This window comes from Zootoca vivipara, chromosome 2 (assembly GCF_965207765.1).
Source record: "Zootoca vivipara chromosome 2, rZooViv2.hap1.1, whole genome shotgun sequence".
Lineage (NCBI taxonomy): Eukaryota > Metazoa > Chordata > Lepidosauria > Squamata > Lacertidae > Zootoca > Zootoca vivipara.
This window is the reverse complement of record NC_142584.1, coordinates 10107782-10132735: the sequence shown is the minus strand read 5'-3', so window position 1 is coordinate 10132735 and position 24954 is coordinate 10107782. Positions and strand designations below refer to the sequence as shown.

The following is a 24954-nucleotide window of genomic DNA, read 5'->3' as shown; positions in this document are numbered from 1 at the left end:
AGAAGGTGATTGTTCCTCCAAAACCACGAGGACTATAAACTCGTTGCTATATAAAAGTCCTGTTTCCAAGGAAAGAGTTTCAGACACCAAGTTAAAAGCTGTATTCCGTGCTCCGCTGTGATCAATTGCAGCAAGGTGGATTTCGCTAGGCTCCCTGGAGGGTCTTTTTTTTGTGCTAAACTCAACCTTCCCTACAAGCACGAAGGCACTTTGCGATTTGGTCTCCCCAGGCCTCCAGAAGTGGAGCAAGCCGATAAGCGGCTGCGGCGACAGCTGCTTTTTGGAGCTGTGGATTGAGTTACAAGGGGGCGCAGATTGCTTTTGTCCACTCGGCTCTGGGCCATCCATCACCAGCTCCGACAGCGCTTAGAACTGCAGGAACGCACCGGCCACAGCGGCTCTCAGCACTGGGCTATCGGCGACATTACATCTCAAGATACAGGATTACAGCAGAGAGGCGCTTATACCCCCTAAATTGAAAGAAGGTGCAGGAGATCTGATGCACATCTTGTGTCAAAGACTTCAAAGGAAGAGGGCAGCCGGGGGGGAGGGATGCCCCCAACACCTCCTACACTCCCCAACGCACGGCGGAAGCAGGTTACAAATCTTCCAAGCTGCAAATCTTTTAATGCCTTTTACATTAACATGGAATTCCTCCATCTTCCTTTAAAGAGGAAACTGATGCATCGTATTTAATGGATTTGGAAGGGATTTTGCATCTAGGGCAAGCCACCTGCTGAATAAATGGGAGAGCTGCTCTGGAAGCTGTCGGCTGAGTGCCCTTTAGTCTTCCTGCTATGGTGGGAGCTTTCGTTTGCAGAAATTCAGGTACACAGGCATGGATGCCTTTGAGCATGTACAGAATTTATCCCCAACCCCAACAAAAAGTACTGTCCCCCCCCCCATGAAGGGAACGTGTTATCACCTGCTTTTGAATTACTGGTGTCAATGAGCATATGGATAGGCCTCATCTGGTAGGCATTATGTACTTTGACTTTCAAAAAGTGTGTTCTGCCCAGACACTGAGGTCCAGCGCCGAGGGCCTTCTGGTGGTTCCCTCGCTACGAGAAGCCAAGTTACAGGGAACCAGGCAGAGGGCCTTCTCGGTAGTGGCACCCACCCTGTAGAATGCCCTCCCACCAGTGGTCTAAAAGAACAACAATTACCAGACCTTTAGAAGGCATCCCAAGGCTTTTTAGGGAAGCTTTTAATGTTTGATTTCTGTATTTTCATGTTTTGTTGGAAGCCGCCCAGAGTGGCTGGGGGAACCCGGCCAGATGGGCGGGGTATAAATAATAAATTATTATTATTATTATTATTATTATTATTATTATAAAGTCCCTCCCCTAGGACTAAACCTAGCTGTCATGGAATAACAAAAGAGGTTCTCATCTGGATATGTAACAGGGTAAAGAACAGGAAGCAGAGAGTAGGAATAAATGAACAGTTCTCACAATGGAGAAAGTGGTGCCTTCCAAGGACTGATATTGGAACCAATGTTTTGAAACTTGCTCATAAATGCCCTGGCGTTAGGCGTGACCAGGTTTGCTGATGACGCCAGAGGGTTCCAGAATGAAAGAGCAAAAAGGGATTGCAAGGGGGTCCAAAACACTTTCTTCATGCTGCAAATGAGCATTAAAATGGCAAGTGTGATTCAGTGATGCACACTGGGGTTAAAACGTTGCAACTTCGCTTCCTGAAGTTATTAATACTGATTTACAACCGATTGCTGCAGTGTGAACTACAGCAAAACAGGGTATTGCACAAAAATTGAAAAATAAAGATCACCTACCATAACTGATTGGTTAAGCAAAACTTGGCAAACTATCTTAAACTTACATACAAAAGAAATGCAATACTTAATAATCAAGAAAATGTTTTTTTTACTGAGAGGTGCAGTGTGCCTTGTTTTTACATTTTGGGAGTTAACAAAGTAGTGATATTTTTCCTTTTAATTTATTCAAGGTATTATAGAGTTTTGTTGTCTCTCTCTCCTCTTCATATGTCATTTCTTTGTTTTTTTTCTTTTTCATGAGATAATGGGTTTTGCTGCATATTGTTATAGCATAATATTATTAAATTTTAAATAAAGGAAAAAGGAATTTTTTTATTAAAAAAAATACAACTTCACATATACCTCTTATGAGGTCTGACCAGGAGAGATATATTTGGTCATGGTGAAAAGCTTGATGAAAATGCCAACCCAGTGAATGGCAGCTATGAAAAAGGCAAATTCCACATTAGGTATCATTAGGAAAGAGACTGAAAATGTAATTGCCAGAATCATAGTACTGTTTTTTGCAAATCTATGGTGCAATCACGCTTGGAATACTATGAACAGTTCTGGTCGCCTCAGCTCAAAAAGGATATTGCAGGTTCAGAAACGGTGAACTAAAATGATCAAAGAGGTGGAACAACTCCCTTATCAGAAAAGGGCTCTTTAGTTCAGAAAAAAAGGAGAGATGGGGGTGGGGGAACATGAAATATATGCACAAGACATAAATGATGTGCAAGAAGTTGATAGAGAAAACATTTCCTGCTTCTCTCATTAGGCTGGAACTTGTGGACATTCAATGAAGCTTAATGATGGAAGATTCAAGACAGACAAAAGACAGTACATTTTCACACATTACACTGCTAAACTCTGGAATTTACCTCCAAAATCCAAGTTACATTTGATAAATTTTGCCTACTGCCAACCCTCTGGCATATTCTTAAGTTTGCTAAAGGACGAGCATACCTTTCCTAGAGAGTGTGGTAACTTACAATTTAATCAAGAAAAACATAAACGCTCAGTGCTCAAAGGCAACGCCAACTTTGATATTTTCTCTTTCCATCAGAGAAGGTTATGGAGTGCAGAATATTCTCTTATCACACACCAGAAGCAATGTGGATTCAAAAGAAGTGAAGAATCAGTATTAAGCAGAAGATCCAGACAACTGGTTTTAAGGGAGAGCTGTCCCTTGCAGCTGTGAGTCGCCTGCAATTCTTACTCCTCAAAGGGAAGCCAAAGTGGTTTCAAGCTAGTTCAAAATACCTGCTAGCATTGGACATAAACAGGAAGCAAAAGTTCCCACTTTTGTGTTTGGTTATGAAAACCTAACAGAGGTGGGAGGGAACCAAAAGTAATAAGCTGAAATTAATGCCCATTTTTAAAATAAAAAAAAACCTGATTAAATCAGATGGACCAGAAATGACTTACGAGCATATGAAGCTTCTTTGTACAGACCTACAGTAGTTCTCATAAAGAGTAGAGTACTGTACAGTAGAGTACAGTACTCTACTCTCATAAAGAGTAGAGTACAGTAGTTCTCATAAAGAGTAGAGTACAGTAGTTCTCTAAAAGAGAAGAGGCCCCACGGGCAACATCCATCCTAGGGGGCCAGTCGCTTCCTACCCTGGTGTGAATTCATGGCAAAGATTTTGCACATATACCCCCAAGGACCAAAACATGCTGTAGCCCAGTGGTGCAGTGTGAGGAAGGCTGGGGGTGCCGTCCCCCCAAGTGCATTTTCTGGAGGGGTATGACTAGGCACCCCCACAACAGGCTCCCATCGGAGCCTGGCTCATGCGTGCGAGGGAGCTGCTGGACCCGGGAGTGGCGTGGAGAGTCTGCCGCCCCTCTCCTCGGCTACGCCACGTGCAGCTCCGCCCCAGCAGAGGGAGTCTGCCGGCCATGGCACCTCCATCCCTGGGTCACCCTCTCTGGCCCGGCAGCTCTGGCAGAGAGAGGAGAGTGGGCGGCGTTTCCATACGCTCTGCCCATGAGCAGGCCCCGTGACTTCTTCTGGGCGTGCACACCCCAGTTGAAGCTGCACGGGAGGCAGTCCCCACATTGCAGAAGTGCCTAGACCAGGCGGCCCCTTTGATTGCCACCTGCTTGATTTACCTGAACTCCGAGGGCTGTAGCTCAGTGACACAACACATCTGCCATACAGATTTTGCACGCAATCCTCCTCCATCTCCACTCAAGTGGCAGGTCTTGAACTTAAGAGAACTACACAGAGTAAGCAGAAGGGGGCTTGACCAGTTGCCCACAGCCTTTTCCAACACGGGACCCACCTTTAACGCAAACATGTGTTTGGGGACCTATTCATTATACTGTACTATAGATATTTTTAGAATGTGTGTGTATGGAGGTAGTGCAGGTGTTGGGACCCACCTTAGGTTTTGACCAATGGGCTAGATCAGGAGTAGTCAATGGAGGAGCCTGTAAGGTGTTGTTGGAGTCTGATTCCCATCAGTCGCACTCAGCGCGGCCAATGGTCAGGGATGCTGGGAATTGTAGTACAAAGCATCTGGAGGGCACCACGGTGGCTAGTTAAGCCAATGGTTATTAAGACACCTTAATATGTTAACATGCCCACCCCCAAAGAACGGAGGTTTGGCAAAAAGCCAGACTGAACACCATGGACCAAAACTCTCCGCTACAATGTCTAACGTGAGTTTGATCACGGAGAAGCCAGCAAGAGGCAGAAGCGTTTAGCAGAGTGGCAGCTGCTGCTACAGGATCTGCCAGGTATCACCCCAGATGAGGTTTAGCACCAATACACGGAGATGAAATTGAAACCCAAATTTCAGGAAATTTCAGACTCCAGAAGAACCTGAAGAAGTGAAATATATCTCAGGAGCACAAAAAAAGGAGTAGTGTTAAAAAATGGTAGTGTCAACCCAACGATAGAATGGTAGCTTTCATAGCCCAAGCCTGGGCTGGTCTATGAAAAATGAGTCCAGAGTCATTGGCACATCCTATGTGATTGGCATGTGAGGCCAAGACACCCAAAGGCAACTGAGGTTCCGTAAGCAATCATTCCACAAGGAGAGCCAGCACACCGAGTTCCTCCAGTTTTGCTCGGATGATGGCATCCCAGCCCTTGTTGGCCTGGGGGTTGCGAGGCGATGGGTGCATCACCCCCTCGACTCGCACTGGGATCCCAGCGGCCGACAGGGCCTTGCGGGCACGCTGCTCAGCAAAACGCCCCACGCCGATCACCATGCTGACGCCCAAGAGCTTGACGGCTTCGCATAGAGCGTCATCGCAGACCTGCAGGAGCTGTTCGCGCTTGGCGGCCGGCAGGTCGGCCGGAGTCAAGTTGCGTCCGCTGTGACTAAGAAAGAGAAGCGGGCAGTGGTTGTGGACGAAACAGCGGCGGAAGAACACCTCGGGCCTGGCGCATAAGGAGCGGAAGAAGCCCCAGAAGCGGGCCCCACTCACCTCCGTCTGGGGGCATTCCAGGCCCCGGATAGGTCTCTTGGGGTGCTCCCTTGGTGGTTTGGACACCTGCCCATGGACCTGGAGCCAGTCTCGGACCAGCTTCACCTCTCCAAAGGGCACCTGCAAGGGAGCAAGAACCATCACATGGGAACCAGGATCTAATGGGAAAGAGTCTGACCCCATAGGATTTGACAGATCTGCATTTGCTTTGGGATTTCTGTGGGACTTTCAACTTGTCAGAAAAGGCGCCACAAACCAATCTATTTCAGAGAGGAGGAAAGTAAACAAGTTAAAAGAAAAAGTCCCTAGCAAGTAGCCCCAAGACTAGGCTGATGTCAGGCTTCGGGGAATCAACTTCCTCCCCCCCATGGCAGTAGATAAAAAGATCAAAGAAAGGCATGTCTTACCAGTTAGAAACTTTAAGAATCACAGCGAGTGAACAAAGAACACATCTCCTAGAAAGGGCGGTGCTCCCAATTAAGGATCACACTCCCTTCCGTCCCTATTAATCTACATCACTCCTACATCTTATAATCTGATCTTGTACCCTCTGTGCTTTCTGTTCTGACACTTTCTGAGCAATTCTTGACCTTGGGCTGAGTGGAGGAATGCTGTCCAGAGACTGTGAAACTGATAGCCCTCTCTCTTCTAGTGTTTCTTCTCCTAGCTGTTCCCCACCCAGTATTTCCCAGCTTCTGCCTTCTGAACTATGCCCCTCTGCAAACCACTGTTCCAAATCTATACTGTCCTCCTGCTCCTGGGAAGATTTAGGAGCAGGAGCAGGGGGGGGGGGCGAGGTTCCCACCATTCCTCCTCAGTGCAGCCCTCCTCAGCATGGTCCCTGACAGCTGTTCAGAGGCAAAGAAGAAGAGAGCTTCATGGCCAAACCTCCACTAGGGATCTTCACCACAGAGAGAATCCAGATTACTCCATAGGGGTACCACAATTATTTCTTTGCATAGCTGCTCAAGATCAACTGAGAAGAGAGTGACAGGCTAGATGATCTAAAGACACATGATGCAGCAACCCCGCTGAAACTATGCACTTCTAGGTCTAATTAGTGCCTGTGAAGACTACATATACCAGAGGCAGTAAGCTTCTGAATAACAGTTGCTGGAAATCACAATTGGGGGAGCTGTTGCATTCAGGTCCTGCTAGCGGGATTCCCATAGGCATCAGATTGGCTTCTGAGCATAGCTGCCAAGTCTCCCGTATTCCCTGGGAAACCCCCATTTTTCCAGCTGTTCCCAGCTGAAAAACGGATTTTTTTTGTTTCCCCCTGGTTTATTCTGGGGCGGCGGCCATTTTGGAACTGGGTGGAGCATGCTCAGAAGCGACTTTTGATGCAGCTCTGCCCAGTTCCAAAATGGCTGCAGTGTAACTTCTGGCGCGGCGGCCATTTTGGAACTGGGCAAAGCAGCATCAAAAGTCGCTTCTGAGCATGCTCCGCCCAGTTCCAAAATGGCGGCAGCGCTACTTCCAGTCTGCTACTTCCGGTCTGGTCCCTTATTTCTCCAACAGGAAGTTGGCAGGTATGCTGCTGTGAGAAGAAGATGCTGGAGTAAATAGGCCTCTGGCCTCCTCTGGAAGGACTCTTTTATGTTCTTGTGCCACCGTATGATTCATTTTGGAAGAAAAGCCATATACAGTGGTACCTCGGTTTTCTTAAACCGAAACCGTTCTTAAACCGAGGCACGCTATCCCTATTGAGGCCTCCTGCCGCCAGTGCCCTTCCACCGTTCGGCTTCCATTCTTAGACCGAGGTAAAGTTCGCAAACTGGGACACTACTTCCAGTTTTGCGGAGTTCGTAAACCAAATTGTTCGTAAACAGGGCTGCTCTTAAACCGAGGTACCACTGTACAAATCAGGCATAGGCAAACTCGACCCTCCTGATGTTTTGGGACTACAACTCCCATCATCCCTGACCACTGGTCCTGTTAGCTAGGGATGATGGGAGTTGTAGTCCCAAAACATCTGGAGGGCCGAGTTTGCCTATGCCTGGTATAAATAAGAAGAATAAGTAGGAAAGTCAAGGGTAGATGAATAAAAATGGATGTCTCCTGAGACATGGGGTTTTGGGAATCATTATTCATCTAAGCAGTTTTTCCCAACCTTGGGTCTCTAGCTGTTTTTGGACTTCAACTCCCATCATCCCTAGCTAGCAAGACCAGTGGTCAAAGATAATAGGAACTGTAGTCCAAAACCAGCTGGAGACCCAAAGTTGGGAAAAACTGGGCTAAGGCTCCAGTCTTATACCATGGGTGGTATCAAACTCAATTTTGCTCAGAGCAGACACACTGAAATCAATGGACCTAACTTCATTAGTTTCAACAAGACTACTCTGAGTGAAACTTAATTGACCCCATGAGTCTTACTTCTGTGTTGTAAACATATATAGGATTGTGAGATGAGCTTACAGAGGACCTGGCTGTGCAGCGGAGTCTTTTGCTTCACAAGCCTTCATTGTGAACAACAGTTTTGTGGACAACAGAGACAGGGGCTTCTTCTCTTTTAAATTGTTTTTATTAAAGTTTTTCTTGGGTGGGAGGCAGGAGCTTCTGGTGCCGACCAGCCAAATACAGACCTCTCCTCCTGTTTTCCAGCTCAGCCCAGCTGCTGCTCTGAAAAGGATCTATCTTTTCTTCGGGGAGGGGGATAAGCCTTCGTGATGAGAGGCTAATCCATCTATCATTATCAGACACTGATCTCCATAAAATTTAAATGCCCACACAGGCCACAAAATGGATTGGGTTTTCCACTGGAATGCTAAGACTTTGGGATTTAATTCAGTTTTCAAAGAGCACGAAGAATTTCCCAGCCTCTCTAGGTAGAACTAGGAAAAACTCCTCTCCGAACATCCTGGAGTGACTCTGCCAGTCAGTGTAGATAATATGTAGCTAGATCACTGTTTCCAAAGTGGGTGATATTACCCCCGGGGGGGGGCGTTTTGAATTATCCTGGGGGCAGGTAGTAGCCTTGGGTGCAAGTAGTAGCCTCTTGGGTGCAATTGGGAGGAGCTGATTAAAAATAATGGGGTGGTGGAAGCATAAAGAAAGAAGAAATAAAATTCTGAAAAACCATTATTATTATTATTATTAATAATAATAATAATAATAATAATAATAATAATAATACCCTGCCCATCTGGCTGGGTTTCTCCAGCCACTCTGGGCTGCTCCCAACAGAATAAAAAAGTAATAAAACATCAAGCATTAAAACTTCCCTAAACAGGGCTGCCTTCAGATGTCTTCTAAAAGTCAGATAGAGTGGTACCTCGGGTTAAGAACTTAATTCGTTCTGGAGGTCCGTTCTTAACCTGAAACTGCTCTTAACCTGTGGAACCACATTAGCTAATGGGGCCTCCCACTACTGCCACGCCGCCACCATGCGATTTCTGTTCTCATCCTGAAGCAAAGTTCTTAACCTGAGGTACTATTTCTGGGTTAGCGGAGTCTGTAACCTGAAGTGTCTGTAACCCGAGGTACCACTGTAGTTGTTTATTTCCTTGACATCTTAGGGAAGGCGTTCCACAGGAAGGGTGCCACTACCGAGAAGGCCCTCTGACTAGTTCCCTGCAGCTTCACTTCACACAGTGAGGGAACAGCCAGAAGGCCCTAGGAGCTGAACCTCAGTGTCTGGGTTGAACGATGGGGGTGGAGACACTCCTTCAGGTATACAATGGTGCCTCGCTTAACGAATGCCCTGCTTAACAAAATTTCCGCTTAACGAAAGGATTTTTCGAGCGGAGGTTGCCTCGCTAGACGAATTCGTTTTATGAAAAATTCGTCTAGCGAATCGCTGTTTCCCATAGGAATGCATTGAAATTCAATTAATGTGTTCCTATGGGCAAAAAAAAAAAATCCAAAAAAATTCAATGCATTCCTATGGGATTCGCTAGACGAATTTTTCGTTATAAGAAAAGACCCGTGGAACGAATCAAATTCATCTAGCGAGGCACCACTGTACTGGGCTGAGGCCGTTTAGGGCTTTAAATGTCAGCACCAACACTTTGAATTTTGCTCGGAAACGTACTGGGAGCCAATGTAGGTCTTTCAGGACATGTTTCATCTGTTGTGCAAAGCTGCTTACCGCCAGGTCGAGCCGTTGCAGGATGGCAACAACGCCTCTCCTGGATCCTGCGCTCAAGCTGCAGGCAAGGGGTTTTCCCAGGCTTGAGTGGACCCTTTTCAGTTTCACCCAGGCCTGGGAAGTGGATCACAGCTTGCCTGCCTATTTGGCCAATGGCAGGCGGGCTGCGGCACTGGCCCCACCCCTGCGGTGGATCGGACTGAGCCGGCAGGCTTCACTCTGGTCCGTCTATAGGTTTTCATAGAAATCATAGTTGTAGAGTTGGAAGGGACCCTAAGGACCATCTAGTCCATACCTGCCAAGTCCCTCTCTGAAAAATAAGGGACCGGACCGAAGGTAGCATACCGGAAGTAGCGCGGCGGCCATTTTGGAACTGGGCGGAGCATGCTCAGAAGCGACTTTTGATGCTGCTGTGCCCAGTTCCAAAATGGCTGCTGCACCAGAAGTCGCACTGCAGCCATTTTGGAACTGGGCAGAGCAGCATCAAAAGTCACTTCTGAGCATGCTCCGCCCAGTTCCAAAATGGCCGCCGCGCCAGAATAAACCGGGGGGAAAACAAAAAATCTGTTTTTTCGGCTGGGGACAGCTGGAAAAACGGGGCTTTCCCGGGGGAAACAGGAGACTTGGCAGCTATGATCTAGTCCAACCCCCTGCAAGACAGGAATATGCAGCTATCCCGTATGGGGATCGAACTTGCAACCTTGGCATTATCAGCACCATGCTCTAACCAACTGAGCTAAGAATAATTTTATAATTCCAAGCTTCAAGGTGTCTTAATTTACAAGAATATCTTTCTTTACTATGCTGTAGGATGTAGGTATGTAGAAATACAGATACATAAAAGAACGCAAATTTGTCACTGCATCTTTTTGTTTGTTCGCTTAAAGAAGGTAGATTTCCAGGGGGGCACTGAGTGCTTCCCGCCCCCACCCCCCGAAAAGGGGCGGTATGCCAAATAAGTTTGGGAACTTCTGAGCTAGATGGAATAATGGTCTGACTTGGCAAAAGGCAGTTTCCTTTGTCTCAAGGTGCAGAAGTTATAATTCCTAGGATTCCTCAGAAGAAGGAGGAATGACTATTAAACCAGACCGCAGGAAACAGAAGCAGTTGTTTTAGTCTGTGATCTCCAGACTAATTCCTGTGTTATCATAGCTTAAGTGAAAGAAAACTCTGAACAGCTCCACCCCCCCCACACACAACCTGTCACCCTTTAGCAGAGTTGTGTCTACATCCTCCACATCATAGAGCTAACTGCTTCTAGCATCGCAGGGGCGCAGGGGGGGGGGGTGTCAGTCAGTTTACACCTACCCACCCATGCTTGTTTAAGCTAGGTCTTCGCAATATCGCAGCAAACACTTTGCCACCCTATCAATTTCCCTCCTCCTCTCCTTTCCTGGCTCAGCATCAAAGCAGATGCGAAGCTATTTGTCTGGGTGTTGACTCAGCTACAACGGGACAAGTCAGGACACCCCAGTTCCACCCATGAGGCCCAAGCCATGTGCAGGAAACTAGAGAAATAACAAGGAAGAGTTCTTCAGCGGAGAGGCATCTCCGCTGGAATCGTGCAGTTCGTTTGCACACAAGAGCTAGCCAGGAAGCCGTGCTCTCATCTGCGGTCATTTTATTAACACCCACCATCATCTAGCTCCCACTGAGTTCCTTTTCACAGGCAGGCACTGGAGGCCGCACCATCGAAACAAGATAAGAGCCGCTGTGATTTTATGTTATACCTATATCGAGCTGCTGTGGTTTGCAACAACAACAACAATCCTTAGCACACCAGGTGCTTACACTGCCATTGCTGGACTCGCAGCCATACGTTTCCCAAAATCTGCAGCACGTAAAATGCACTGGGTTTCACTCCAGTGCTAGTCCTACTCTGAGTAAAAGGTAAAGGTAATGGGGCCCCTGACCATTAAGTCCAGTTGTGACCGACTCTGGGGTTGCGCACTCATCTTGCATTATTGGCCAAGGGAGCCGGCGTATAGCTTCCAGGTCATGTGGCCAGCATGACAAAGCCGCTTCTGGCAAACCAGAGCAGCACATGGAAACGCCGTTTACCTTCCCGCTGTAGCGGTTCCTATTTATCTACTTGCATTTTGACGTGCTTTAGAACTGCTAGCTTGGCAGGAGCTGGGACCGAGCAACGGGAGCTCACCCCGTCACAGGGATTCTAACCGCCGACCTTCTGATCAGCAAGCCCTAGGCTCAGTGGTTTAACCACAGCGCCACCTGGGTCCCCCCTACTCTGAGTAGACCCATTAAAATTAAGGAACCTCAGTAAGTCATGTCTATTAATTTCAATGGGTCTATTCTGAGTAGGACTAGCACTGGATGCAACCTGTTGTTGTTGTTTTAAAAAATTGTTTTTATTAAAGGATTTTCATAGATAGCAAGGGTACGTACAACATCTGTTTTCAATTCATAGAGTCCTTTCTACAGGTCAGTTACATTCGGTGTGGGACACTGCTGTCATATACATTAACCTGTTTTTCGTTAGTTAAAACCAGAGCCGCATTTCATTCTTAAAAACACACACACCCCTTTTAGAATGCTCGCTTTATGGAGCTTCCACAGTGCTGTGATTTTGCCACTGGTAAGCTGCTCTGGGAAGGCACACTCCTGTGAATCTGCAGGGGGTGATCTCCATTCGGGGCAGGTAATTCCATCTCTCCTGATTGGTTAGCAAAATCACCCGCTGTCAGAGAAAGCCAGTTGGGAGGAGGAATGGCTGGAAGTGGTTCATAGGAGTTTTTTAATTCCATTATCTTCCTTCTTCTGGCACACTAGCAGGCCTTGCAAGCCACACCAGCGGATCCCTGCCGTACCGTTTGGAAATGGCTGGCATCTTTAAAAAATGTGCTTATTCTGAAAGAGTTGCCCAGAAACGTGGTGAATGGATCGTTTTGCTTGTGGATATATGAGCAGTTCCAACCCATTGCACAGAGAACTGTGTTCTGCAAATGGGGCAGCAAAGGCCAGGAACAAAACAGGCAGCTGCCTCCAATGGTTTGTCCTGCCTTCGCTACTGACCCCACTGCAAGGATGTCTGGGACGGCTCATATGGGCACGTCGGCACAGGCAGCATATAAGGCTCGGATTTCATACACTCTTACCTGAGACTCCTCCTGAACTCAATGGGGCTGGCTTCTCGGTTAGATGTCCATAGGATTGGCCTGCAGCTCAGCCCCAAGTCAGCTGCAGAAAAACCTTGATATTACTGTCAGGGGTGGGAGTTATTCCATTTGTAAAATGTATGGGCCTTGTGTATACGGCAGAGCACTCAGGGCCGGCCCTACCCTTAGGCAACGTTAGGCGTTCACCACAGGCAACAGATTTTGGGCACCATGCAAGTTGTAAATTATTATCACTGTACTTTCAGTGCCAGGGAGGGCAAAATGAGGGTTTTCTGCCTCAGAAAACTTGGCTAGTCTCTTGACTTGGTGGGGAGCAAGAGATACGGGCCCGAGTTATTTGTTAAAGCTGATCCACATACTAGGCCTTGAAGTCTCATCCAAATATCCCCACTAATTCCTGATGTCTGGAGTCTTGTTGCAACTGCTCCGAGTAATAAAAACAGCACTCTGAACATGTTCAAAGGCCCTCGCTTCCCTATTATTACTACAAGTGGCCTAGGGCTGAGCCCCGCAGCCTTAAATTAAGAGCTTACAAGGTGAAGCCCTAGTGCAGATTAAGTTCCAATCCTGTCAAGCTCAATTTACTCTCCCCCACCTCAGCTTGCCTTCTTACCCCAGTTTGGGCCATTCCAAAAGGCCCTGGGTTCATACCAAGAAACAGCACCTCCTTGCGGAACCGACAGTATCGACGCACGTAGTCTTGGTGGGGCTCCCAGGCATAATCCAAGGGGTTGTAAACGTACTCGATGGGCTCGAGGAAGTTGAGCTCACTCAGGCGGAGGGTCTGCTCTCGCTCTATGCGGAGAAACTGCTCAGCCAAGCCGTCGCCCTCGAAAAAGCTCATGGGAGCCACTGAGGAATTCATCAGAGCTCTGCCTGGTAAATGAGAAAAGCAAAGGTTGGGTGGCCATCTGCCATGGATGCTTTAGCTGAGATTCCTTCATTGCAGGGGGGTAGACTAGATGACCCTCAGGGTTTCTTTCAACTCTACGGTTCTATGATTCCTGGGCCAGAAAATGGGTGGCTGAGTCATGGGATCTTACCTTCCAAGTCCCGGACTGCAGAATCCGGGACCGGCAGCCGTGTGACACCGGAAGTTGCGTCGACGTAAACTCCGGTGTCGCTTTGCCCTTCTATGGGCACCCAAAATAGCCGCCGCCGGCTTCAAAAGTCACTTCTACGCATGTCAGGAAGTGTGTTGACGCAACTTCCGGTGTCGCTCTCCCCATCTATGGGCACCAAAAATGGCTGCCGCCGACAACGGAAGTCGCGTTATGCACTTCCGGACATGCGTAGATGCGACTTTTGAAGCCGCCGGCGGCCATTTTTTGTGCCCATAGAAGGGCAAAAAAAAATAACGGAGAAAAATGGGAAATAACGGAGAAAAACTGGAGACGAAGTGATACGGGGGACCACCGGGAAAAGGTAAGTAAAAACGGGGGGTTTCCCAGGGAAAACGGGGTACTTGGCAGCTATGCATGGGATATGGGCTATACAGCTATGATACAGATACCCACATTAGGTTCCCACATGGGCATAAAGTTCTTCATAAAGACCTTGGCAGCTTTGACAAGCGAAATGGCAGGCTGTACCCTGAGTGATACCTTAACAACTCATGCCTGTGCGTTTTTGGCTATGAGCACTAGCCAGTGGATGCATTCATTCCATTGCCCATCCATTGCCCATATGAAACTTCTAGAGACCTTGGATAAGAGGGCAGGAATCTGTACATGACAACACTAGTAACTACAGTGGTGCCTCGCTTAACAAATGCCCTGCTTAACGAAATTTCCGCTTAATGAAAGGATTTTTCGAGCTGAGGTTGCCTCGCTAGACGAATTCATTTTATGAAAAATTCGTCTAGCGAATCGCGGTTTCCCATGGGAATGCATTGAAATTCAATTAATGCGTTCCTATGGGCAAAAAAAAATTCAAACAAAATTCAATGCATTCCTATGGGATTCGCTAGACGAATTTTTCGTTATAAGAAAAGACCCGTGGAACGAATTAAATTCGTCTAGCAAGGCACCACTGTATAAATTAACAGGGCATTCCTGCACTAGAAAACGAAGCAAGTTTGGGTAGGAATTATAACTATTATTATTATTATTTACACCCTGCCCATCTGGCTGTGTTTCCCCAGCCACTCTGGGCAGCTCCCAACAGAATATTAAAAACACGATAAAAATCAAACACTAAAAACTCCCCTAAACAGGTCTGACTTCAGATATCTTCTAAAAGTCAGATAGTTGTTTATTTCCTTGACACCTGATGGGAGGGCGCTCCACAGGGAGGGTGCCACTACTGAGAAGGCCTTCTGCCTGGTTCCCTGGAACAGGCAAGAGGCCATAGTTCAGGAGGAGAAGAGTTCAGAGGAAGAGTATTTGCTTTGCAGGCAAAGCTTCCCATGTTCAATGCTGGGCATCTCTGTTTTTAAAAAGGCTCTCGGGTAGCACACTGTGCGAAAGCCTCTCTGCCTAGGAACTATTGCTAGAGGCAGAGTATAATAATGGGCAAATAGTCTGACCTTGTATAAGGGCAGCTTTCTATGTTCCTGACAGGTATTAGAATGCAGGGAGTATCCAGGTAAATAGGGGTGGCTGCAGCATTTGCACACACGTGTAATAAAATAAATTCCGTTCCTGCACTACTTACCTGGCTGAGTCTTTTCTTGAGAAGCCAGGGGACACCCCTAGAAGCACACTCCCAACGCTTGGCTTCAGCAATGTGGCAGCATGTCATGAAACTGTTTCTTATCACCCACTGCAGTGCTCTGTTGAAACCAACAGGGAAACATGATGGTTTGATTTTTCGAAAGCTATTTTGGCTCCAGCATTTTGCTGTAACGGGAATTTTTTACATCATATTCAATTAGTGCTGGAGCACTTGACTTTTAGTAGTCTTTTAAAAGAACGCTTTCGAGGCTTTTTTCATGTTGCAAGGGGTTAAATTGTATTTTATTATGCCTGATCTGTGGCTTATAAACAAACCACTTTGGGAAAATGTGCCTTTTTGAAAATAAAAAAGCAGTATACAAGCTTACTAAATAAAACTATTTCCCGATGTGAAAACACAGAAACTATTAAATATGGTCTTGCCTTGTAACAATGGCTGGTAGTTCTTTGTTCCGCATTAAGTTAAATCATATCCTTTGCTTCAGAAATTTCATAACAGCAACTTCTCTGAGGTTTTGCTATGATGTGAATGAATTTCAGTTTGTTCATACAGTTGAAAGTGAGAAACTTTGTCATTTAAACCACCTTAAGTAGGTAAAGGTTTGCTAACTTTTTCTGGAAGAATGGTTTAACATCTGCATACAACAGGGCGAAATGCAACAGATACCACTTTCCCCAATTGTTGCATCTCCATGGTAGGAAATAGTATCACCAGTTGAATTTCTGCCCACCATACAGGTGTTTAAAGCACTTGGAGGGGGGGGGGTCATGGAGTGGCAAGCTGAAATTGGTTGACCATCCTATCCAACTACCCCTTGAAGCAGAACTCAGACTGAATTCCACCTGTCTGCCTTCCCTGCCTTCTCCAACCACTCAGTCTCTTATAAGTACCGGGGCCTGCCTCGTAAATGGTAAAACTCAGTATGTCACGCCTCAATCCATTTCAGCCTATTCCTTAACAGCCTTATTTCTTACCCCACCGAGTGGATGAGCGATTTCTATCATAGCTCTGCTTACAAGTGAACCAGGCGAGGCCTCCAAATATATTCCTCCATGGGGAATGTTCCTTTTATTGCCTTTTTTATTACCATAATTAGTAAAGCATTCACTCAAGATACAAAACATTACTGTAAATAACCTATAAATGCTCTGTGCTGTGATTAAAGAAAGACAACCACCTCCGCACGTGTGCTCACTTGCAATCTTGGAGAGAGAGAGAGAGGAAAATAAAGCTCAAGAGCCACAATTCAGCAGAGAGAAAATTAGCTCACAAAGGGTTCGCAGGCAGGTGAATACTAGGAGTCTGAACAGTGAGTGGGCCATAAGCCAGGCTCTTTGCTCCTGCTATGTGTGCCCCTTTGCCTCCAAAATAATTCCACATTTGCACCCCCCAAAACTCAAAGGTATGTAAGCTAAATGACACCAAGAGTTGAGAGTTTTATTTTACGTAGTGCCGTACTCTGCACCGGATCTAGGATCAGATTTGGAGCTTTTGCAGGATCTAGAACAGGGATGGGGCATCCATGGCTCATCAGATGTTGCTGGACTACAATTCCCATCATCTCTGACCATTGGCCATGCTGGCTGGAGCTGACAGGAGCTGGAGTTCGACCACATCTGGGGACACACACCTGCCCCGTTCCTGGTCTATATTGTTTTTAGCAAGGAGTCATACGGCAGCGGTAGGGTAGCACTGACCAATCAAACACTCCAAGCACTCAGTTGGGGCGGCACATATTTGGGGAGGTTTCTTTGTGAGGCAACAAAAGGAACGGATCTGAGAGATACTCAGGGGTGTGCTATGTAGGGGCCTCTCTCTGCCATATTTGAACCTTCCTCCCCAAGTTTTTCATCTCCCAACTAAAAGGAAACATTATCTAGCCTCTTTACTTAGTACAGTGGTACCTAGGTTTATGAACACAATTGGTTCCGGAAGTCTGTTCATAAACTGAAGCGTTCATAAACTGAAGCGAACTTTCCCATTGAAAGTAATGGAAAGTGGATTAATCCGTTCCAGATGGGTCCGCGGCGTTCGTAAACCGAAAATTCATAAACCAAGGTATTCATAAACCTGCCACTCTTACCCATACCTCTTCATGGTTTTCCCCCAAAGAATTCTAGCATCTGTAGTTAGTTTAGGATGCTGAAAGTTGTTCCTTCCAAGAGCTACAATTCCCAGAGTTCCTCTGGGAATTGTTCCTCGGGGGGGGGGAGGGGACGCTGCAAGGGGGAAAGGAGCAAGTTCAAAATTATCTGTCGACAGAACTGGGAGGAAAGGGAGACCCACTTGCCCCACCCTTTCCTCGGAGGGGCAGTGTGTAAAAATGCCCCCCCCCATCCTTAGCCGTATTTCAAATCCTCAGAAGGAACGTCATCTCATAAAAGCCATGGCTGCCGAGAGATTTAATTGCCTCACCAACTGTAAATCTACGAAGCTCCGGATGTTAACAGCCTGAGAACTCCGTGCTCCCAGAGCACAAATTAACAGCATCCCATTCGCAGGCAGTTGCACCCCAGCATGCCTGAGCATTTAACAAGGGGCTTGGGAGAAGGGAGTGGGGAGCAGGAGGGCATTTCCCCCGACAAAGGGTCATTCGAGGGGTTGTGTTTCCTCAGCAGGTGAATAGGATTGTCCTGGTCTCAAGTTTCTGCAGTAAAACTTCCCAGCGATCCTTCTGTACCCACCACAAGAGCACGTTCACATTCTCCGTGTTCCAGATGAGAAGGGAAGGACGTACCGCTTAAAATCGGAGAAGTGGGGAGAAAGAACACGTTGGTCATCTTTTTATGATGAGAGTTGAAGTCGTCGTCATCCACAGCATGCCCTCCAAGTGCTAATGGGTTTGTTTGTTCATTCCATTTGTTTGTTCATTCCAGGTGAAGCTTTACCTGTTGGATTTGTGCCAGCTGTGCTGATCTCAAAAGCACGGGGCCTCTGCCCAATAAATAAATAAAAAAAGCGGTGGCAGCTGTTTTGCACTTAGCACCAGAGCTGTATTTGTTCAATGTAGCTGAAGGAACACCAACTCTGTACAGTACTTAAGTAGAAAGACCTCACAAGAGCAGCACCAGCATCCACTGAGATTTTCCATTCATTGGTGAAGTTTTTAAAACTGAAAAGGATAGCAGCAGGGACTTAATAAAAGTATACTATAATAAAAATGTATAGATTTGCGATATCCGTGACCAATCCGTGACCACAATCGACACCCCCAGCCCACTGGCTCTCTGTTGGAATGTTTGTGTGTGTGTGTGTGCTTGTAATCGGATTTTTAAAAACTGATTGATGGACAGGAAGGAATGTGGCTTTTAAATGGTATTTCAACCATCCAGTCCCCCAGTCTGGTCTCTGGTGAAACTGATAACTTTGGGGGAAATATTTTGACAATTTCACTGGTGGGGTTGTTGTTTTCCCTGCCCCACCCCCACCCTTAAACACACACACAAAACCATCTCTGGTGCATAAGACGCTATTTTAAATTTTTAAAAGACGGTGCATCACCACCGACATTTATAAGTCACTAACCTCCCAGCTCATAGGGACCCAGGTGGCGCTGTGGGTTAAACCACAGAGCCTAGGGCTTGCTGATCAGAAGGTTGGTGGTTCGAATCCCTGAAACGGGGTGAGCTCCCGTTGCTCGGTCCCAGCTCCTGCCCACCTAGCAGTTCGAAAGCACATCAAAGTGCAAGTAGATAAATAGGGACCGCTCCGGTGGGAAGGTAAACGGCGTTTCCGTGCGCTGCTCTGGTTCGCCAGAAGCAGCTTTGCCATGCTGGCCACATGACCCGGAAGCTGTCTGCGGACAAACGCCGGCTCCCTCGGCCTATAGAGCGAGATGAGCACCGCAACCCCAGAGTCGGACACGACTGGACCTGATGGTCAGGGGCCCCTTTACCTTTACCTTTACCCTCACAGCTGCAGTTCTGCCAGAAGTAAGGAAAAGGAAAGTTGAAAGAAATCAGCATTGGGTGAAATTGACACGCTTTCTCCAACCTTGTCTGTTTTCACCAGAGAGGAGTATATAGAGCATTTTCAGGCATTTACTTTCTTATCAGAACTCTGAGGTTGAACTGCTACTGTCAGTGAGAAAAAACCGAAAACAATATTGGGCACAGCACTCTGCTCCATGAGAATATAAGTCTTTTTCTTCTTTTTTTTTAGTACTTCTAGCTCTCATGGGTATATGGCCAATATTTGATCAAATCAACCTTCCTTTTTTAAAAGGAAAGTTTCTAGTACTCATGGTTCAACGTGCATTGCAGGGGGTTAGACTAGATGACCCTTGGGGTCCCTTCCAAGCCTACGATTCTGGGATTCTAAGAACATTTGGTAAGAATCTCAAAAGACAGAGGAGCTGCTGATCAAGATCTGCAGAAGGGAACAAGCAGAAATTCAATGCCCCTCCCCATGAATATCAAGGGCAAAATTGCAAATGCAAAATTAACTGCAATGTTAATTATGCAGAACAAGAACGGCCATGCTTTTTTTTTTAAATGAAATTAGTTGAAAATACGTAGCTTCTCCTCTTTCAGGGTTTGGTTAGCTTGACACAGAATTTTGATTTTTAAGCTCAAAGTTCTCATTTTCCTACTCAGAAGTTGGCCAACTTGCACATGAACCTGAAAGGGTCGGGCTACTTTAGAATGAAAAGGTCAGAGTACAGTTAACAGTGTGCATGCACACGAAAGCTCATACCAAAATATAAACTTAGTTGGTCTTTAAGGTGCTACTGAAGGAATTTTTTTGAGTTAATGAAAGGCCAGGGATATATGGAGCAAGCAGATCCTTCACATTTGGAGCCCTTCACGGTTTGTTCTGGCCAGGACAGAACGGGGGGGCATTCCTGTTCCCTAATTTTCACCATGCCAGCTTTAGGAAATCCATGGGACTTGGGGCCAAAGCCTGCCACCACTCCATCCCCACAATGCTTCAGGGCTTTACAATGCTGGGAGTTACTGCCCACTTGGGTAGAGGCAGACTTGCAGTACAGCAGACAGACACACAAACACAATCCAACAGTGGCCCTCTCTGCCAACTGGAGAGGCAATTGCACACCACCCAACCCCATCAGCCATCAACGTGGGGGGTAGGGTTGCATTTTAATCCTGCTGAAGATTGCAAACTTAAAGATACAGAAGTGCCACTGATCTCACAAGGCTACTTTCAAATTCATAACATCTGGGACCCAAGCCCCCTCCAGTTGCCCTGGCCTGTACTTGCTCTCTGCTTCCCATTCCTTAGCCTTAGGTATAAGAGCTTGAGCTGATGCCATTCTATAAAAAAAAAAAGTCAGCATGGTGTATCTGTTAGACCTCGGACAAGAGTTCGAATCCCAAGCCAACCAGGAAGCTTGGGCCCATCACTGCCTCGCAGCTAACCTACCTCAAAGGGTTGTTGTGAGGATATAGTGGAGAGGGAGAGAACCATGGGTGTTCCTTGGAGGAAAGCCAATAATAAATAAAATAAAAGCCACAATGGTGACAGATAAAAGGGAAAGACAATAGGAAATAGTTGGCAGCAGCCAACCCTCCAAGACTCAGGCGAGATACTGCAGGGTGATTTGAGAACGCAGTGGCCAAAATTAAAAAGACACCAGAGGATACGGCAGTCTGGGGCTATAAGGCTGTACTGCTAAGGAACCTCCGTGTTCAAAGGAAGTACTGTAGGCCTATACCTGAGATTAGCAGACGCTGGAGACAAAGAACAGGGGAGACAGCTGCCTAAATCATGCCTTGCTTGTGAAAGTCCCGAGGGCAACGGACTGGCTGCCGTTGGGTCGCAAAGTTGCCGGATTAGGTTATCATGGATGTTTGGGGTGATGTAGCCATTACTTTCTTGTTATCCGCAAGTAGCTTTGCAAGCCATGCGCAAACGCAAAAATGTTTAATTTAAACAGTTAAAAAACAAAAGAGGATGAATGTTGTCTTTTTCTCACCCCATCTGCACCACCTCCCCACCTCCATTACTATGTTTTATTGTCTAAATTATGTCAATGAAAGATGAATGAACCCCCTCTTCCCCCCCCCTCCTCCGCAGACTCCCGGTCTACTTTACCTACAATGCTCCGTTCAGGCCACGCGTCTCTCCCATTTCCTGTGCGGTGGCTGCTGGGAGCTGTAGTCTTTCCCCTCCCGCAATACCTCGAGCAGCTACGAGGGGTAATCATCCTCGACACTGCAACTCCCAGCATCCTCCTGAAGAAAACAGGAGCTTGCGAGATTTCCGGGGAATGGAGCGCCTACGGAAGCGAAAGGCAGGCGTGGGGGGGGGGAATGGGGTTGGAGTGAATGGAGGTGAGCGAGGCATGAATGGAGCTAGGAACGAGTCCGGAATTTGCAAGCGGCAAGGGTGCATCTAGTTGACTGCTTTGTGGCTTTCAGTTGTTCAGCTATCACAATAAATGTATGAGCGCTGCTTAGGCTAGACTGGTTTTCATCCACGCAGCCTTCAGTCCTTGTGTCCAACAGTATAAATACGGTCGGAATATATATAAAAATAAAATAAAATTTCACACATTTTGACTGCCACCAAAGGACGCGTGCTCCAAAACGTACACAAGAGCTTATACCAAGAACAAACTTAGTTGGTCTCTAAGGTGCTACTGGACAATTTTTTTTTTATTTATATTTCGACTGCGTCTGACCAACAGGGCTACCTACCTGAGTATAAATACAGGTAGATATAACTGATCTTAGAAATAAACCCAGATACTGATCTACCTGATTGCATTAGGAAGAGGGAATGTGAGTGTGAAAAGAAGGATCAGCATGTTTCTACTTGTGCTGAAATCTTACACCTGCACAAGCCTTCACCAACCTGGTGCCCTCCATACGTTTTGGAGTATGCCTCCTTTGGTGACAGTCAAAATGTGCCAGCAGGAGCTGATGGAAGTTGTACTCCAAAACATCTGGAGGGCACCAGGTTGGGGAAAGCTCTAAAAGGTAACCTTTCTTGGTTATCTTTCAGCTACCAGAAATTTGCAATTGGTCCTGACATACGTACACACAGACCTGCATACAAACTGACACAGAATTGCTTCCATGGATGTTGCCTGCAGGTGTAATACTATGGTTTATGTGTAAATCACCTTCGGACGGTGGCTCAGAAGGTAATTAAGAAATTCATGGTAATAAAAGGACCTGATTCTGCCTAGGCTTTGATGGGCACAGCAGACCTAACCCCAAGCTGTTTGGAGGATAAGAGGGTCATAGAATCATAGAGTTGGAAGAGACCACAAGGGCCATCCAGTCCAACCCCGTGCCAAGCAGTAAACACCATTAAAGCAGTCCTGACAGATGGCTGTCAAGCCTCTGCTTAAAGACCTCCACAGCAGGACTCCACCACACTCCTTGGCAGCAAATTCCACTGTCGAACAGCTCTTACTGTCAAGAAGTTCTTCCTAATGTTTAGGTTGAATCTTCTTTCTTGTAGTTTGAATCCATTGCTCCTTGTCCGCTTCTCTGGAGCAGCAGAAAACAACCTTTCTCCCTCCTCTATATGACATCCTTTTATATATTTGAACATGGCTATCATATCACCCCTTAACCTTCTCTTCTCCAGGCTAAACATACCCAGCTCCCTAAGCTGTTCCTCATAAGGCATCGTTTCCAGGCCTTTGACCATTTCGGTTGCCCTCCTCTGGACACGTTCCAGCTTGTCAGTATCCTTCTTGAACTGTGGTGCCCAGAACTGGACACAGTACTCCAGGTGAGGTCTGACCAGAGCAGAATTCAGTGGTACTATTACTTCCCTTGATCTAGATGCTATACTCCTGTTGTTGCAGCCCAGAATTGCATTGGTTTTTTTAGCTGCTGCATCACACTGTTGACTCATGTCAAGTTTGTGGTCTACCAAGACTCCTAGATCCTTTTCACATGTACTGCTCTCGAGCCAGGTGTCTCCCATCCTGTATTTGTGCCTTTCATTTTTTTGCCCAAGTGTAGTACTTTACATTTCTCCCTGTTAAAATTCAGTAGAATACAGGGTACAGCTGATTGGTCTGCAAAACAAAAATGCACTGAACATCTTACAGAGAAAAGCATGTTTACCGCACCAAAACTGCCCATGTGTGATGAATGCAGCTAGCATTGTTAAATGATGGGATTCCCCTCTCCAAGTCAGGACTGTGCAGCAGTTCTCATTCTCCAAAGGTCCTCATAACGGAGAGAATCGAGGGAATGAGAGCGTGTTGATCTGCACATGCTGCCTTCGCTCCCTTTGCATGCCAGAATACCGTAATCCCTGCCGCCACCTGATAATGAGCAGAAGTGGACAGGCCTCGTTATTGCTTCTGTCAACACTCAGGCCTTATCAGTTCTGTCGTAACAGACTCCCCTCTCCCCAGTAATGGCCTCTTGTGTGCAGGGTCGCTAGCGTCAAGTAGGTGTTTAAAGGATCAGAGCTGTGAGTCACTCTGAGACACAAATATTTTGAAGGGGCAGATACCCTGCTGGCCTCTCGAGAGCGGTTCCTCCTGGCTTGTGCCATCCCAAGGTAATGACAGACCTTCTGATGAGCAAACGGACATCCATCTGGCTGAAGGAGACTAGCCCAGCACTGGGCAGGTGCTTTGTCTGACAGACTCGATCCCTAGCACCTAATTAAAAGCATCTCAGCAGTAACAGCACCAGGAAAGACCTTTGCTTGCAATCTTGGAGAGCTGCTGCCCATCAGAACAAGCAGCTCATGTCAAAACTTGGGATCACAGGGGCTGAACAGAGCAAACAGGTTATATGTATTCATCTAGAGTAAAAGGAGGCAAGTGCTTGTCTGGTCTGCTTTGGGAGACCTCCATAACCTTACTGGGGTTTTTTTTAAGGGCTCTGTTCAGCACAGTGTCTGCTAGAGCAGGGATGGGGATCCTGCGGCCTTCCAGATGTTGTTGGACTACAACTCCCATCACCCCTCTCCACTGACAGTGCTGGCTGAGGCTGATGGGAGTTGCAATCCAGTAACATCTTGAAGAGCCCCAGGTTGCTCATCCCTATGCTAGAGAGAATTACATTATCTGTAGGGCAAGTTTGTTTATTAGGGGCAAATGGGGCACTGCTCCACCAGCCTCAGTCTGTCCTCAGCCAGCCACCACCTGCCTGTCTCCTTACTTACAGCAGGCCCAGGGAGTGGCCAGGGCCGTCTTAAGCCCACCCAGCGCCTGTCCAAGGGCCCGGGAGTGCCAAGCGGACCACAGCAGCAGCGGGAGGCCACCTCCGAGGACTCCGCGCTGCGCCTCCTTCTCGTTTCCCCAGCGCTGGGTTCTGCTCAGTCAAGCTTTGCCACCAGCGCGCGCACCGCGGGACCAGCAAGAGCTGCTTGGGCGCTGTGCGCGCGCTGGTGGCGAAGCTCGACTGAGTGAAACCCAGCGCTGGGGAAACGAGAAGGAGGCGCAGTGCGGAGTTCTCGGAGGAGCACAGTCCTGGCCAGATCGCCGGAACCCTGCGCTCACTTGGCGCCCTTCCAGCGCCCTCCAGCACCCTCCAGCGCCCAGCGCTGTGGTTCTCCGCGCCACTAGCCTCTATGGCTAGGACGGGCCTGGGAGTGGCACTGTTTGTCATTGGCTTTGGTTTCACCTACTGTTGAGCTCCCCGCTTTCCATCCTACCAGCCTCAATGTGCCCCAGCCACCACTGCTTATACAGCTAAATATAGATATCCAAATATAATGCGTCTATAAATGTCAACGCACCTTCAAGTGAAATCTTCTAACACCCATTTAGATCTCTCAACTCAGCCTGCAAAGAGCTTTTGCCATTTGGCATGCAGATTTTTCAGTTTGGTATCCACTTGCTGAGCTGTATAGAATAATGGAAATCTAAGCCCACCTGTGGCTAAAAACGAAAC

The 24954-nt window shown here is 47.1% G+C and overlaps 2 protein-coding genes across 3 annotated transcripts in view; one reads left to right on the top strand and one right to left on the bottom strand.

Moving 5' to 3' along the window:
- Positions 1-24954, top strand: part of LOC118081524 (TBC1 domain family member 15-like) — a 176055-nt gene that overhangs the window by 35494 nt on the left and 115607 nt on the right. The gene's annotated exons all lie outside the window — the stretch shown is intronic.
- SMUG1 (single-strand-selective monofunctional uracil-DNA glycosylase 1) lies at positions 1866-21218 on the bottom strand. 2 transcript variants are annotated; one of them, XM_088661300.1, is made up of 5 exons: positions 21173-21198; positions 17856-18230; positions 15098-15215; positions 13056-13318; positions 1866-5335 (listed from the first exon to the last, which is right to left on the bottom strand). In XM_088661300.1, the coding sequence occupies exons 4-5, from the start codon at positions 13305-13307 to the stop codon at positions 4808-4810; spliced, it is 780 nt and encodes a 259-aa protein (XP_088517426.1). In that variant the 5' UTR covers positions 13308-13318; positions 15098-15215; positions 17856-18230; positions 21173-21198; the 3' UTR covers positions 1866-4807. The 2 variants fall into 2 exon arrangements, with proteins under 2 accessions (XP_088517426.1, XP_034956014.3); XM_035100123.3 differs by lacking the exon at positions 17856-18230 and having other exon boundaries at positions 21177-21218.